At 31.9% G+C, this 16123-nt stretch overlaps 2 protein-coding genes across 2 annotated transcripts; both read right to left on the reverse strand.

The window, feature by feature from the left end:
- Positions 1 to 4519: 4519 nt before the first annotated feature.
- On the reverse strand, positions 4520 to 5169 carry LOC125866810 (tyrosine-protein phosphatase DSP3-like). The gene has a single exon (XM_049547164.1). The coding sequence runs from the start codon at positions 5059 to 5061 to the stop codon at positions 4537 to 4539; it is 525 nt and encodes a 174-aa protein (XP_049403121.1). The 5' UTR covers positions 5062 to 5169; the 3' UTR covers positions 4520 to 4536.
- A 97-nt stretch (positions 5170 to 5266) lies between these two features.
- Positions 5267 to 10310, reverse strand: LOC125866791 (phosphoinositide phospholipase C 2-like). The gene is made up of 9 exons (XM_049547140.1): positions 9885 to 10310; positions 8871 to 9067; positions 8542 to 8677; positions 8231 to 8461; positions 7907 to 8130; positions 7072 to 7189; positions 6059 to 6211; positions 5883 to 5969; positions 5267 to 5766 (listed from the first exon to the last, which is right to left on the reverse strand). The coding sequence occupies exons 1-9, from the start codon at positions 10200 to 10202 to the stop codon at positions 5473 to 5475; spliced, it is 1758 nt and encodes a 585-aa protein (XP_049403097.1). The 5' UTR covers positions 10203 to 10310; the 3' UTR covers positions 5267 to 5472.
- Between the last annotated feature and the right edge of the window lie 5813 nt (positions 10311 to 16123).

The following is a 16123-nucleotide window of genomic DNA, read 5'->3' on the forward strand; positions in this document are numbered from 1 at the left end:
TTTTTAATATATAAATACATATGCAGATCCTTAAATTTTTCCCTAAATTTCATTTTAGCACTCCAACTCAATCTTGTTCCATTTTAACCCTTCAACTTCAATTTTTATGTTCCATTTTGGCACTTCTAAGTGATATGGCAAAGTATGTGCATCACACTTTCTCTAAGAGAGTGAAAGACAAAAAAAAGTATTTTTTAAAAATATAATAAAAGATTACCCTTCAATTCTATTTCTTTTACGTACCATTTAACACAAAATACTAATTTTATGATTTCTTTATTTCTATGTATGTTATTTAACTGCAATTTTACATTTTAAAAATCGGCGTTCATCCGTTAGTTATTGTAAAAAATTAAAATTGACGGATGATCATTAATTTTTTTTTATAAAAAAAAGTAACAATTTCTTTTCTTTTTTTTTATTAAAAAAAAGTACATTATTGTAAAATAACCGACGAAAGTGCGTCGATTTTCTTTCTTAAGAAAATCTATCGAGTTTCAACATTTTTTTGTAGTGTTATTAATTTGCAATGAACATGAATTTTTTTTACTCGTATTTAGTTGAATGAAAAATTAGAAAGCTGATATTTGAATTAGTTCAAATAGACTAGATATGAAAAAAAGAATATGTGGTGTTATTTAATTTAATTAATTGTTTTAAAAAAGAAAACCAATACACTTTCGTCGTTCACACAATAATGTACAGAAACTCTAAAAAAATATTTTTCTTAAAAAATGATGTTCATCCATTATTATTATTATTATTTTTAAAAGATATGATGTTGATTTTTAAAATGAAAAAGTGAAAATGAAGAACATAAATAAAAATAAAGAAATCATAAATTTAGTAATTTGTGTTTAAATGATACTATATAAAATAGAGTTGAAGGATTAAAATTGAACAAGGCTAAGTTAGCATGACAAAATGAAAAATGGGGGCAAGTTAGAGGAGTTGTGTATGTGTTTTTAATTGGTTTTTTTGTCATATCATGGCATGTGAAGTACACACATCCCACTTTGTTGATTCTTTGGGAAAAAGTGTCAAAATGGAACATAAAAATTGGAGTTGAAGGGTTAAAATGGAACAAGGTTGAGTTGGAGTGTCAAAATGAAATTTATGAAGAAGTTTACGGGTCTGCATATGTGTTTGGCCTAAATCTTTTGTTTTGTCAACTAATCTCGGGTTCGCGTAAATTTTGGGAGTAGATTTTGAAAATTTATATTTTGAATATATAAATGAACGTGAAATTTGATTAGATTTTGATTTTTTGAGTTTCGCTCATATCAGGTTTTGGGTTTTTGAGATTTGCACTCACTCAAAAAAAATTAAAAAATTTCAAGTAAAATAAAATACATGTTCAAACAATATAATTTAAAAATCGTGATGACAAAAACTCAAATTTGGTAGAATTTTTATAGTTCAATTGATTGATTGACCGAGTTTTTCCTCTCAGGTGAGAATTCCATTCTCTATCTCTCATTGATTAGAGTTTGATTCTCCACTCTGTAATCAGCTCCTCATTTCCCTTTCTCGTAGCCCCCATTGGAAAAGAAAAAAAAACATTTAACTTACAAGTTTCCACTTTAAAATATGTGATCTAACATGGTTGGAATACTAAAAAAAAACTAAAAAGATTAGGTTTATTAAAAGTAGCACCGCTTAACCTTGTCGAGAGAAGAAAACTTCATATTGAGTGTAGTTTCATCATGTTTGTCATCTTTGTTTATCTAAAAGTCGACCTCTCAATAGATGTATTTAATTAAGATCTTACTGACATTCAATATGTATTTAGAGTTTTCAATAATAAGTGAATGATGGTGTATGTCTTTATCCTTAACTAGCTTGATAGCTAGTAGATTAGTCTTTTTCCACCTATGCTTCTTAGTATCCCATAAGTTTATAATAGCTAGGGTTAGTCCCTTTTTTATGCTACATAACTAAAATTTGCGGATCATTCTCCTTTGAATGGAAAGAGCTTCCAATGGCAAAGGTGTATATTCTATTTGTTAGCGCAAAAATAATAAAAACACAATAATTAACATGGTTGGGAATTTCGTTTTTAAAGGAGGAGGCATTTAATTGCTCGAAAAATTAACGATAAGGGCATTAATTTATGATATTCATAGCACGAGTAATTGGAAATAGAGTTGTTGCTTATTCAGCGCACTGTATCACAATTCATTTTTGGACATAATTGTTCACGAAAGGTGGCATGGGACATATGTCAGCAGCGGGAGTTTAACATCCGAGCGCGAGACATCTTACAATGTCATGATGCTTCCATTCCTATGGTCATTTCTTTAATACTTCTACCTCTCGGGAGTCTCTTTGTAGGATACTTGGTCAAAATGTGACCTGTTAGCCCATAAATAAGTATTGTGATGAAGTAACTGTTGCTTACCCGACACGACCGTACGAGGTCACAATTCACCCAATACGATCATTCGGGGTGAACAAGAATTGGGGATCAAATGTGGGTGAAGTTTTTATCAATGGCTGAGATGTTCAATTGACTCTCTCCCCCTACGAGTGAGCAGAAAAGGGAGAAGGAAAGAGACCCTGGTGAACTGTCATAATTAGTGAACAAATGTAAGTTTTACTATCTGACAGTATGGAGTACTAACCACAACAAGGAACATGCCCTGAAGCGAAGAACGAGAACAAGCGGAATCAATGATCTAATTACTTTACTTAATTATTTTGAAATATGCACTTATAAAACTTACACTATGCCTAATACGGTTTTAAAAGTGCATCACTTTATCAAATAATATGGACTAATAGTGCTCCCATTAAAAAGAAATAAAATTACTTTAAACCTAAATCTAAAGATATGGACTATTTTGGCCTTTTTTCTATGATATAGAATCAATCTTTTCAAGTTAATATAATAAAGATCTTAAAAAATTAAATAAAGTGAATTATTAGATGGCAATTAGGACAGGCACCGCATGCAATATGCCTAGCACGTTATCGATGTTTTTGTTGACACAATGAAGACTGAATATAAAGCTTTACATATGAGAAAGTTATAATAGAGCGGTAAGTATTTTTTTATTTGTAACTCAAAATTTTGGATTCAAATTTTGTTGGATATAAATTTCCGTTCATTCGGAAGTGCATTTTACCCATTATAAGGCTTTCTGACTCGAATACTAATTTAGTTGAATCTTACTATAAATATCAAATACCGAATAAGAAACTAAAAAATAGAACATGAATTCTATTTTGCTCAAATTAAAATTGCAGTCATTATTCAAAGCATCTTGAAATAAAGGAGGAGAAAAATGGAAATCATATATAGTACTAGCATTTAGTTATTTTTCCAATTCTATTATCATGAGTTGATACATAATTCTAGTATTATAATATAATACTCAATTAACCACTGCACCTCAAAGTGTCTACCTATAGGAATTATATATCAAAAGTTATAGGCCATTGTTAGCACTAATTTTATAATCCCTCTTTTGATGTTGTTGTTTTTTAATCTTATGTCCGGCACTCATGTCCGATTAATTTGAATTTGTGTTCCATTTTGGGATAAAACGCTCTCTATTAAAGACAACTCTATTTCCAAGGCTCAAACATGAGACGTCTAATTAAGAATTAATAAGTACTTACCACTCCACCAAAACCTAATTTTATAAGCCTTTTATCTTCATATTTACTAAGCAAACCAAAATACTCTCCAATCTCCATGACTCTTTTGTTGGCAAAGTACAAAATATAAGGCAAGAATTTTGTCCTCTAATACTTTGCTTTTACACTTGTGAGTTCCTTATTTATGCTTCATTTTTTTAATTTTTTAAGAAATGAATAAATACTAGCTCTTCTTTCAAGTATCTTAGGTCATAATCCAAGGATATATATGGAAGATCAACAATGATGTCACACATCGTACGTATTAAAGTGAGTGGATGAAATGGAGGTTCAATCTGGGGTACTGTGTGATAAGAATGTGTCTCAAAGGCTTAAGTTCTGTAGGATGATGGTTACACCAAATTTGTTGTATATATGGGGTAGAGTGTTGATCATTCAAGAATGCACACATTTAAAAAATGAATATAGAGATGAAGATGCTCAAATGTTTGGACATACTGATATGATTAGGAATGAAGTTATACTTGGAAAGCTGAGAGTGAAGACATTATGAGCGAAGCAAAATTGAGATGTATCGTGCATGCATGTGAAGAGGAGGTGTGTGGATGCGCGCCAACACAGAGGTGTAATAGGTTGACTATCACATGAGTTAGGAGAGGTATAGATAGGCTGACGAAAAATTAAGGGAGGTAATTAGACAAGATATGACACAACTTCAACTTAATGAGGATATGACTCTAGATAAAAATATATGGAGGTCGAATATTAGGATAGAAGATTAGTAGATAGATGAGTATTGTCGCACTTTATGTTGGAGAGGGATGTGAGGAGCATTAGTAGTATTATTTAGTAAACACATAAATTAAAACGAAAAGAATAACACTTTCACATAAAATGAGACAGAAGAAATCCGACCAAAACAATATTTTGACATTACAACAAGTATTTGAAATACTCAAACAATATTTGAACATCAAAACTCTCCAAAATTTTCAAGTCAGTTTCTCTCCATTTTGGCTTGAACTCTTCTTCAACCACAACATCCAAACACCAGTTCTGCAATTTCCTCCTCAAGCATCCAACGACACAACCAGTTCGATGTTTCCCTCTCTTGCAATGTACTAAAACCGGGTGATTTCTCTCATCAGTTATCACTCTCAAACCATCCATTATAATTTCACTTCTGCTTGACATAGTTGATGCATCCTTTGTTCCATCGATACTGAATTGGTAAAGCTTTATGTTGTTAATTCGATGTTTTCTTATGGGTGGTGAGGTGTTGTGCATAAGTATATGATTCGAACGAAGACTGAGTGACCGGAGAAAAGTGAAATTAGAAGGATGAGGGAATCCAGATCTATATATGTAGTTATTTTCCACTGCAGAGAAGTTTGTTGGTGGTAGCTGTACTAACAGATCATCATCACCTTCTTCTTTCAAATCTACAATCATACTCATATTTCTAGATATTTTAATTTCGAAAACAATCTCTCTGCCTCCCGAGATAGGGTAAGGATGTTAGTACACTGGATATGTAGGATTAGTAAATCTTGATTTATATCCAAACATATATTGTTTTAATAAAACCAAGACTTAGACAAACGAGAGTACAAACCATAATGGAAATGGGAAAAGTTTTCCAAACACACATATATTTACACCTTTAGCATATAGTACATAATATTTGAATGATTTTACAAAAAATATTTGCACACATTTTACCACAAACTTACTTACATCTCTGGGCACATAATATTAACAAAGATACAGAACGTACCACAAAATACACAGAAGCAAGCTTGCAAATCATGGCAAAATCCTTATTTCCACAAACAGAATAAAACAAAACAAGACAAGACAAACTCACAATTAGATAAATTCGAAACGCAAAAGTAGCTTGACAGAGTTGTATTTCTCTCCCTTGCGGTTGTGAAGTGGTACTGCTCGGATACCTTGTCTTAGTTCTGAAACAGGCAAACAAGTTTGTCCAGCAAAATCATCTTTTTCAGACATATCATACTCATGAACTTCCACGCGGAGTAGAGCCAATTCAGGAACTGTTAATGGGAATTCAAACTGTTCATCCCAAGTTGGTATCCAATTGTCCTCAAGAGTTTTTGTTTTCTTCATTACAATATCAGCATCTACTCCAGCAATTCCTATCTGTATACATCCAAACCCGAAGTGTATTGAGGGATAATTATCGCAAATACAGAATTTAAACAAGTAAATCAACCAAATAATAATGATAATAATGAAGGTTAAGTATATCCATCTACCCTTGCGTAGAAGTCTGGAGGAGAGTATGCATCAAAGTGTGTGTGTTCGAAGTCATAATACCACCCTTCACCCATATATACGGTGACCTGCTTAATTCAAGAAGCGTTGGATTATTTGCATCAACATGATCAAACCTTACATAATCCAATAAGGTGAGCTTATTAGATCCCCTCACCTTCAATGTAGTTTTGACTGGCAAATTTGCTTCAGGATCGAAGACCTCATTGTTGGGACCTGCTTTCAATAGTATATCTGGTTTCTTAACATATCCACAACCACCATTGCCTCTGAACATACCATGCATTAACCAAAGTGATCTTCCATAGCCCTGCCACAAAACTCTTGTTTATGCATTTTCCTTGGGAAGAATATGACAAACGAATTGATAAAGAAAACGATATTGGGAACAATTAAAGTTATATAGTGAATCAAATGTGATAGAGTGGAACTTAGAACAGACAACCCACCGTCCAAGGAAGTGACCTTTTTAACTATTTTGCTTTTACTTAAAGGGGTATTTGGCGTAGGCACGCCCGGGGGGTAAGATTACATAGTCACACCAGCCTTTGAGCTCTCCCTTAATTACTACATATTGTTACTCCTCATCCAAGTTCATTTCCAGACAAATCATATAAAATATTATAGATCTGAGGCTTCGATTCAAACAACAACATACTAAGGGTATCCGTAATCCCACAAGTGGGGTCTGGGGAGAGTACGATGTACGCAGATTTTACCCCTACCTTTGTGGCGAAGAGAGGTTGTTTCAGATATTGGAATCAGGGCACGTATGCGAGGGTGAAGAAAGCTTCAAATAAATTCTAATGTGATATGTGTCAGATGTCAAAAATGATCACAAGTGTAAAGTAGTCCCAGGATTTATATGCATGCTTGGGGGGGATAGGTAACTGGGTTCTGATAGGTATTTATGATTGCTATGTCCTTCACCTTGAGAAAATAGAACAAAGATTAATAGTCCACTCATTTCCTCTAAATCAATGTTGCATCATGAAGGGAAAGCCACATGTAAATCTTGTAATCATGAATGTAATATCAGCAATGGTTTAATCAAGAAAAGGGTCACTGAGATCAAACAAACGCACAGAAGAAAAGATCAACTTTGCATTATGATTTTCTCTTATGAATGCTACCTCTTTTGCTTTCCAGGGATGAAAAGAGAAGATTAACCTGCATATTGAATGCCACCATTTGAGCTCCATGTGTCCATGCATTGAAAGGATTGTAATTGGATGAGTCAAAACGTATGCCCTTTGGGTATATTCTCAGAATGTTCCTCTGAGTGAACCTGTAAGCATACCATAATTATGCACATACAGTCTATTACATGTACATGGCATGAATAAATTGGTAAAATCTTAGAAGGCATACACACGACTGATGTAGATCAATTACATGAAACGTTGACAAGTAAATCTGCTACAATATTCCAGAATTTTGAAGTATCACATGAGTTGGATTGTGTCATTTGAAAATCCTTCGATCACACATGACAAACAAGAACACCAACAACAATGACGATGACATCTCAACAGCTAGTTGTGGTTGAAAAATCCAATGTCCATTTCGCTCCATTTGCACTTGTTTCATTCCAATAATCAGTAATATGGCGTTCTTTAACACTAGAGGTTCTCACGTTTACTACGGGCATACAAATCTGTAATATGAATAAAAAAATCCTTGCAAATAATGAAGGTAATGTAAGTGTACCAGTATGACTAAACCTTAATCTCAACTATTATGTATGTCTATATAGATCTTTTGTTTCAATTGTGTATCTTATTTTTTTATGTGTCCACTTGGATTCAGAGAGATTGTAGGTCATTTAATACGCTTCCTTCACATGTAATATTTTTGTCTAGCTTGTCATTGAACCTAAACATCTACACTGATTGCTACATTTTAGGCCTCCCTCGTTTGATCACATAAAACAAAGCTAAGTCGTCTTTTCAAGTTCTTGCTCATTCAAGCTAAATCAGTTTGATGGAGAAAAATAATACTATACCTGATAATTTCTTTCCCGTGAGTAACTACAGCCTTTCCAAGTTCTTGCTCACTCAAGCTAAGTCGTCTTACTTTATCAGGATCAACCCTCAGCCAATCAGACAGTCCACCTTTTCCCTTTCCAGCATGAATGGCAATTAAACGCTTGTATTCTGGTGCTGTATTTTGCTGTGAGGTGGGATCTTCTTCATCAGAATCGTCAGCTTCACCTTCATCAGAGTCATCCTGCTTGGAACAGTGACAGAATGTGGCAAAAATAGAGTTTAATTGAAGAAACTCACATACTCAAATGGGCCAAACTAATTAGTAACGCATTTTATTACACCTTATCATTGTATCTGGCTTTAATGTCTGAAACTTCCCTTCCCCAAGCTTCTGTATCAGTTTGATCCGTTCCTTTCGTTGCACCTGTTTCATTAACTTCCTTCGCCTGAAGGTACTCTTTGGGTGGCTTAGTTGATATCAGAACACGTCTTTTCAGTGATTCTGGGGATGGAAACTCTTTCAAACATGCATCGGAAGAAAACAGCATATCTCCAAATGTTTGAGTGATCATCTATTATTTTTCCACAAAAGCATAATTAGGATCAATAAAGGTCGTAATGCGTATCATATCCAGAATATGAACATACACACCTCTGCTGTTTTTGCCTGAAGAGCAGTAGTTAGATGATCTTCAAGTGTTATTACTACAGGATACTCAGAAACAGTAAAAGCATGTTCCTTGATAGACTTCAAACATTTGATGAGCGCAACTGGAGTGGTCAATGTTCTGTATGAAAAAAAGTACACTTACAAACTACAAGAAGAATGAGAAGTACAAGGACAATAGAGAGAAGTCTATAATAGAGGCATGTGTTTAGGTGACTCAAAAATTCATGAGAAGTATGACATGAAATTCAAATTCCAATGCTAGTCCGGGTAGAAACACAACACAGCTAAGCTTAAGAGCAATAATGGCATACCCTCCATGAAGAACTTCGACATCATCTTTAGCAGAATTTGGCCATATATCCAATTCAATTACTCTTACACCTCTGTGCAGGGCCTGTATTATGGGGACATCACTGCAATCACTACTCAACTGATTCCCAGTTAAATAAGAATTGTGGCCTGTGTATATGAAGTAATGAGACAAAGGCGCATTCATATCTTGGTGAATCTGAAAAACAAAAGAAAAGGAGAGTTATTACTGAAAAGAATACATCAAATATACTAGTAATTTATATGTCTATTACATTCTTTTAACTAAGAACATGTCCATAACATATAGTTCACTTACTACAAACCTCCACAAGTAAATTAAAAAGCATTCCATACAGGTCAAATCACCTGACAATGAAATATAAAAGCTTTTGTGATTCAATCCCATGTATTTGTGTTAAAAAATTTATTTTTAATATGTATAAATAATCTATTCAGAATCCAATAAGCAAAAAGAATTATGATCCAGAACCCAGAAACTAAAACTTCTGACTCCGCCTCTGAATCTGCTAGTTACTATAATTTATATACAAGACTCCTCTTTAGGACCTTATAATTCTAAACAGGTCATGTTGATAAAAAGGAAATTAAAAAGAAAAAAGTTTAAACATTAGGCATTTTGGTGCATTATACCTTGAAATTTGACTTTAGATCAATTTCCAATGCTTGGTCATATAAATTACTACTAAATAGTGTATAAGGCATGGGCGGAGCAACCTTCCCTTCACCGGAAAAGGAGTGTACAAATGTTAAATGTTTGCTATTATGAGTGTATATTTAGTTTTGCACACCGTTTACCCATCTGAGAACAAAAAAATTGCACACTATTCGTCAAATTCCTAGCTTCATCAAAATCAATCACACGAAAATGTTTTTCAGAACAACATTTTCTGATATATCAAACACACAAACAAAATCTCAATTACGTACTACTAAAAAATCAAAATTCAAAGCAACGCGAGCAAATCGAAACAAATTGAGCAACAGTATCTTACCCCAAGCTTAGAATTAAGAGGAGGATTGATATCAGCAAAGAGATATTTGAAGAATGCATCAAGATGAAGACCTCTTCGATGAAAAATATTGAGGATCTTAAGATCATGAAGATTATTCATAATAGCATGAGCATCCTCTAAAGTAGCGTTTTCCTCCTTTTGAACCTCAATTAAAAACCGATGAAGATTCTCCACGCTCATCACTCCATTATCGGAGTACCGATTGAACAAATTCTTCACATCTGCCGGAGCCTCGGCGGCGAGTACCCGGAACCGTCGCCGGAAACAGAAACAGACTCTGTACGACTGTTTGGACATTGTTGAAAAAAAAGGAGGAAAAACGGAAAATGGATAACGGAGAGGATGAATTTTAGAAGAGAAATGATAATTATATATTTATTTATTTATGTGAAGTAAAACGGTTTTTCATTATTGCTTAGGAAGAAGGGAAGGTATAAAAGTTTCTTTTTTTGGTGGTTAATTTAATACGCGTATCAAATGAGTTTGCATGATGGAAGCGAAGTTTGTGGATTTAAGGGTGTGTTCGATACGACGGAAAATATTTTTCGTGAAAAATATTTTTTCGAATGATATAAGTAAATAATATTTATGTGAATTTGATTGAATTCAATAGATTTTATTCAAATAGTGTAAAATTTAGAACATGTAAGACAGAAGGGGTGGCGGTGGGGGATGAGAGCTACAGGGTGTGTTACATGTGTGAAAGGCACAATTACACTATGCTTGGATGGTTGTTACGTACTATTTCATAATGTATCATGTTGTGTCATGTTGTATTGTGTTGTTCTAATGAATATAGTGTTTGAATAGATTGTATCATTCTCCAATGTTACATATCCATAATTTGAATGATAAACGTACAATAGAAGTAGGGTCCAGGGTAGAGTCACTATAGAAAATGTAGGATAAAAGATAAAATAGAATTATTAAATAATAAGTAAAGATAAAATGAGAAGAAAATATTAAGACAACGACGCGATCACACCAAATCGATCGTTACATAAAATGGATTTTTTGGTCGTTACCTAACAATGAATTTAAAAGATACGATACAATATAATTTAAATAACAATTAAAATAAATATTATATTTAAATTAAAAATACAATACATTGGTAACAACATCCAAACAAAGTGTTGTTATGAAATATCACTTGTGAAACATAATTTTCTTATTTTCATTTGATAAGTCATTTTTCTCAATTTTAAGTAACTTATTATCATGAGAAAATATATTTTTCAAATTTCTTTTCACTAACTAATAAAAAAAAATGACATATCAAAATACCGAATACACCCTAGATATTTTCGTTGAGTTATAACATGTTGGACCTCACAAGTCTAATTTGGCTTTATTGGTTAATAAATGATTAGAACATAGAAGTATATGTTCCAAGGGATAATATTTTTTCTAAGAGGGGAAAACATGGTACATGTGTATCCAGGGTACAAATGTATACCCTCAAAGTAGATGGTGATTTAGAGTGTGTTTGTGAGGAAAATGTCTTTATATTTATTTTTGTCGGTTTGGTGCGTAAACAAAAAATATCATCCTAAAAAATATTTATGTATAATTTAAACAGTTATGAGAGAGTGGGGTGAAGATGGAGACGGAGGTGGAGCAGGGGGATGAGGGCTTATGGGGGTGACAGTGTCACGGTGAAGATGAAATTTAGATGAGAAGGACAAAATCATTATAAAATATTACATGTGGAAATTATTTTCAATCTTTCCTAAGAAAAAAAATATTTTTTGCATTTTTAATAAACTTATTTTCTTAGTTACAAAAACCATTTTTTAAATCCTTTGACTAATCAAAAATGAGAAAATTAGAAATATTGAACATGTGCTTAATACGGAAGAGAGAGAGAGGAGGGAAACTATCCAAATTTGTACATGAAAAATAAAGTATGTATCTAGGATCTTTTTAATTAGTATTCGATATCTATATTAGAGTCCGACTAAAACATGTATGTAGAATTTAATGTTTCTATCTTTGGTTGTTCTGTATTGATTGGCTTGCAACCAAAAGTCATACAAGCTTTAAGTGTCAATGTAATAGGTAATTAACCAATAGCTATTTAATTAGATCTGATGATTTATTACCAATAATAATATAATAACATGTAGAGATTTGGTACAAATTAATCACACCTAATATATACCCCACTTCTTTTTTTGATTATTGTTGACAAGGGAATTAGTAGTGCTCCTTTTTGGGTGAATATAATGTAAACGAAATTTCAAGTATAATTGCACGCAAATTACATAAGAGTCATAAATCGTATAAGATAAATTTCATCCAACAAGCACAGTCGAAAAAATATATAAGGACTTCAAACTTGAAACTCTCCATTTAATAGATTACTTACGCAACCAATTCGACCAAGCAAGGTTCAATATAGCCCTTGAGGTGAGAAAGTCATCAATTTCACTGATTTTTAAGACCAAATCTATATAGCCTCTATCGCTTTTAAAGAGACACTAACTACCGACTTATTTACGCTAATGTCCCCTTTTTAGGTTATTATTTTGATTTTATTTTATTTAGATTGTGATCAAAATATTTCTAGTAATATTACACTCAATTTTGGGAATTATTCCTTGGAATTTCCTGCAAACGGGGGAAAAACCAAGAATAAAAAAGAGAAGAATTGATTAGAAAAATGAAATACTTAAAAAACGAATTTGTTTTTACTTAGGAATAAGGAAAGGTATAATGGATTTGGTTGTTAATTTGTTACAACTTAAAAAAATATAAAAATTGAACATTTAATAGTAGAATAATTTAACTTATAATAAGAGATTACTTATCAATGTTATCATTAATTTAGATTATTATTTAATTTTATATATACTAATTTATATGAAAACAAATGAGGCCTTAATAGCCTCAGTTCTAAAAAGGCTTTAAAATCTTCAGGTAGGGTTGGATTGTATCTAACCTCACGGAACAAGTTCATTTTGACTGTTTTCTCCATCTAGAAATAACACTCGTAACTTATGATTTTATATCAAACATTTTTTCTATTTGATGTTAGATGATTAGTTAACGAAAGTAACACTTCAAAACAATTTCTTATTTATTAATGTTGCTCTATTTTTATTTTCGCATGACACCTGAATTTTTCTATCATAACAAAGGATTAAGATGTGTACTTAGAATTACCAATTTTTCAAATGATTATGATGAAAAAGAACTATTATGACAATTTGATATGAATACCTAATTTTGAGGCCCATTTATTCACAACAAGAAAGTGCCCAACTTATAAGTTTAAAATTCTAACATAATCAAATCGATTAATCTGAAATCCAACAGTAAGAAACCGAACCTAACCGTGTTATGTGATAGGTTGAACCTTAATCAGAGTTCTCGGAATTCAAGTAGAATTACCCCGACATCACCAGCAACGAAGTGACGGCCCACTTTGTTGCATCAGTAAGTTGGGAGGCCCAAATAGAAAGTACGGCCCATATAACAGCCCAAGGGATACAATACTCAATCATATTTTGCAGTGGCCCAACTTTGAATTTTTGCTTGGTTACAAAACTATTTCATATATAGTAAGTTAGATTCCATCTGAGCTACACATTAAAAAAAAAAAAAGGTGATGCTCTCTTCGTCTCACTTTTTGTGATGTTATTTGACTTGACAGTTGACACGAAGTTTAAGACAAAAAGAAAGATTGTTGATGTTTGATTGCTTGTAGTCTAAAACAAGTCATGACTCATGTATCTATGTGGCTAAATCATCTAATTAAAAAACATATGATCAATTATCGAAACGTATCACACTTAAATTGGGACAAAGGGTAGTAAGTAGGAATTTATACGGGAAGTAACCGACCCCTCTTCCAATCTCATCATAATAATGAAGTGCGGCTTTGTATGAGACTCGTGCAACATATTAAGTGGAAGGAAAATGAAAGATCTCGATTCTTGCGTTAGCACTAGGGCTAAAAAAAAAAAATTACAACATCTTTATTGAACCTAATAACTTTTGTTCAAACCTAATACTTCTATCCCAGTTGATATAACTTGCTTTTCGTTTAGTCTGTCTAAAAAGAATGACACATTTCTATATTAAGTAACAATTTAACTTTAAAATTACCAATTTTACTCTTAATGAAATGATCTATAGCCACACAAATATCTATCACTCATTTTAAACCACAAGTTTCAAAAGTCTTTCTTTCTTTCTTAAACTTTGTGTCAAGTCAAACTAACTCATATAAAATGGGACGGAGGAAGTATATATAAAAATTCATAAACTTTAAATTCTGAATCTGTTTCCGTATATAAAAATGCACTTCTTTTAACTCTAAAAGAAGACATGATGATTGGTAGAATGGGGCACCCAATTCTTCCGCGTAACAAAGCTTCTCCGTGTGTATTTCGTGTATACATCAATGTCATTATTCTTTGTTTAATCAAACTTTAGGTTATACTTTTTTAAATTTCTTCCATTTGTATAACAAGACAAGAAAAGGATATTCCAACACAGACAAATTAAAGTCACTGATTAAATTAACATGAGATAATCAGTACTATTTGGATTATAGTATGAGTGTTAAAGTTTATACTAAGGGGTCGTTTGGTGTGAGGGATAATACCATAAAGTCCCGGGATTAAATTATAGTACCGCTTATTTTGTTGTTTGGTTGGCAAGTTCGGGATAACTTATCCCGGGATTAATAATTAGTACCGGGATAAGTTATCCCTCTCTTTGGGTGGTATAGTAATCCCGGGATAACTTATCCCGGGATAAAATAGGTAAATGACAAAAATGTCTCTTTCAACCCTTTTGTTATATCACTTTTTACATTAATGAAGGGCATTTTTGTAAACAAATAAATTGTTCTTAAAATTTATTATTTTGAATACAACAAACCAAACACTCAATAAAAAATAATCCCAACACAACTTATCCCATCATAACTAATCTCAACATAACTTATCCCAACATAACTTATCCCATCATAACTCATTTTCAAACCAAACAACCCCTAAGATTTTTACTATGTTACGTGGCTGAAATTCCCCAATAATACCAAGATAACACTCAAAAATCTCAGTTGGGGCCTAGGTGTTTTTAACTTTTAATAAAATGTTTGGTTGATATAAGGTTTTGATGGAAGTTGCATCAATAAGGTCTTTGTCATATTGTTGATACATTTTAGAAAAAAGACATTAGAAAATGAATGACGCAATATCAGGTTATCGAGGATATATATGACTTTATATAAGAGGTTATATATGAATAACATATTATATTAGGATAGATGATTAGTAGCATTAGAGATAATTGAGTGTTGTTTCTTTTTTTTATGCATACTAATTAAACATAGTATTACTGATCTCGTAGTTTTTTGTCCTTCGAATCCGTTGTTTCTTGTACTTCAATTATCATAGTATTTTGTAGGGGTGTACAAAACCGAACCGAAATCAAATCAAACCGCAAATCGAGTCAAACCGGAAAAAAAACCCGACTAGTGGTTTGGTTTGACTTGGTTTGATATTGGAAAAAAAAAAACCTGACTATATTTGGGTTGGTTTGGTTTTAACTTAAAAAAAACAACCCGAGACCAAACCAACCCGATATTATATATGTAATTTTAAAATTTTACTTTATACATAAAAATATTTACTTTGATATAATTTCAAAATATTTCTTATATTATTTCATAGTTTTTATCTTTTAATATATTATTCCAAGTTTAAAACATAGAATTCAGAATGGTCCAATAAAGATTATAGTTCATAGATATTGATAATTATAATAAAACTTAAATCAAAATCAAATTAATATTAATGCAAAAAGAAAATCAATTCAACACTAAGAATGACAATAATATTGAATATTTGTTCTTTAGTTTTACATTGGTTTAGACAATTAAAATACATAATCTAATTTTAATATTCCGTAAATATTTAGTAATGTAACTAATACTTATTAAACTTATTTTAGCATGATTTAGTACTTTTAAATTATGATCATTTTCATTGTGACTTTGCAATATTTAGTTTATATGATGATTTCATTATTATTTTTTATTGAATATTTTAGTGTCATCAATACTCATCTCATATTTTGTGTTATTTTCTTAAGAAACACCTTAGATAATTGTATTTTGGTTGGACTAAAGAAATATTTGGAGCACAAGTTAATTATATGTTTGTATGCAAACTTTATCGAAAAAATCCAAAAATCTGACA

The sequence above is a fragment of the Solanum stenotomum genome, chromosome 6 (genome assembly GCF_019186545.1).
Source record: "Solanum stenotomum isolate F172 chromosome 6, ASM1918654v1, whole genome shotgun sequence".
Classification (NCBI taxonomy): Eukaryota; Viridiplantae; Streptophyta; class Magnoliopsida; order Solanales; family Solanaceae; genus Solanum; species Solanum stenotomum.

What these genes read in the sequence shown, in the direction of transcription:
- LOC125866791 (XM_049547140.1), bottom strand. Translation starts at nt 10,202, where the DNA reads ATGTCCAAACAGTCGTACAGAGTCTGTTTCTGTTTCCGGCGACGGTTC. An exon ending in TTCAGGCAAAAACAGCAGAG is followed by an intron (nt 8,462 to 8,541) that starts GTGTGTATGTTC and finishes GAAAAATAATAG; the next exon opens with ATGATCACTCAAACATTTGG. An exon ending in CTCCAGACTTCTACGCAAGG is followed by an intron (nt 5,767 to 5,882) that starts GTAGATGGATAT and finishes GGATGTATACAG; the next exon opens with ATAGGAATTGCTGGAGTAGA.
- LOC125866810 (XM_049547164.1), bottom strand. Translation starts at nt 5,061, where the DNA reads ATGAGTATGATTGTAGATTTGAAAGAAGAAGGTGATGATGATCTGTTA.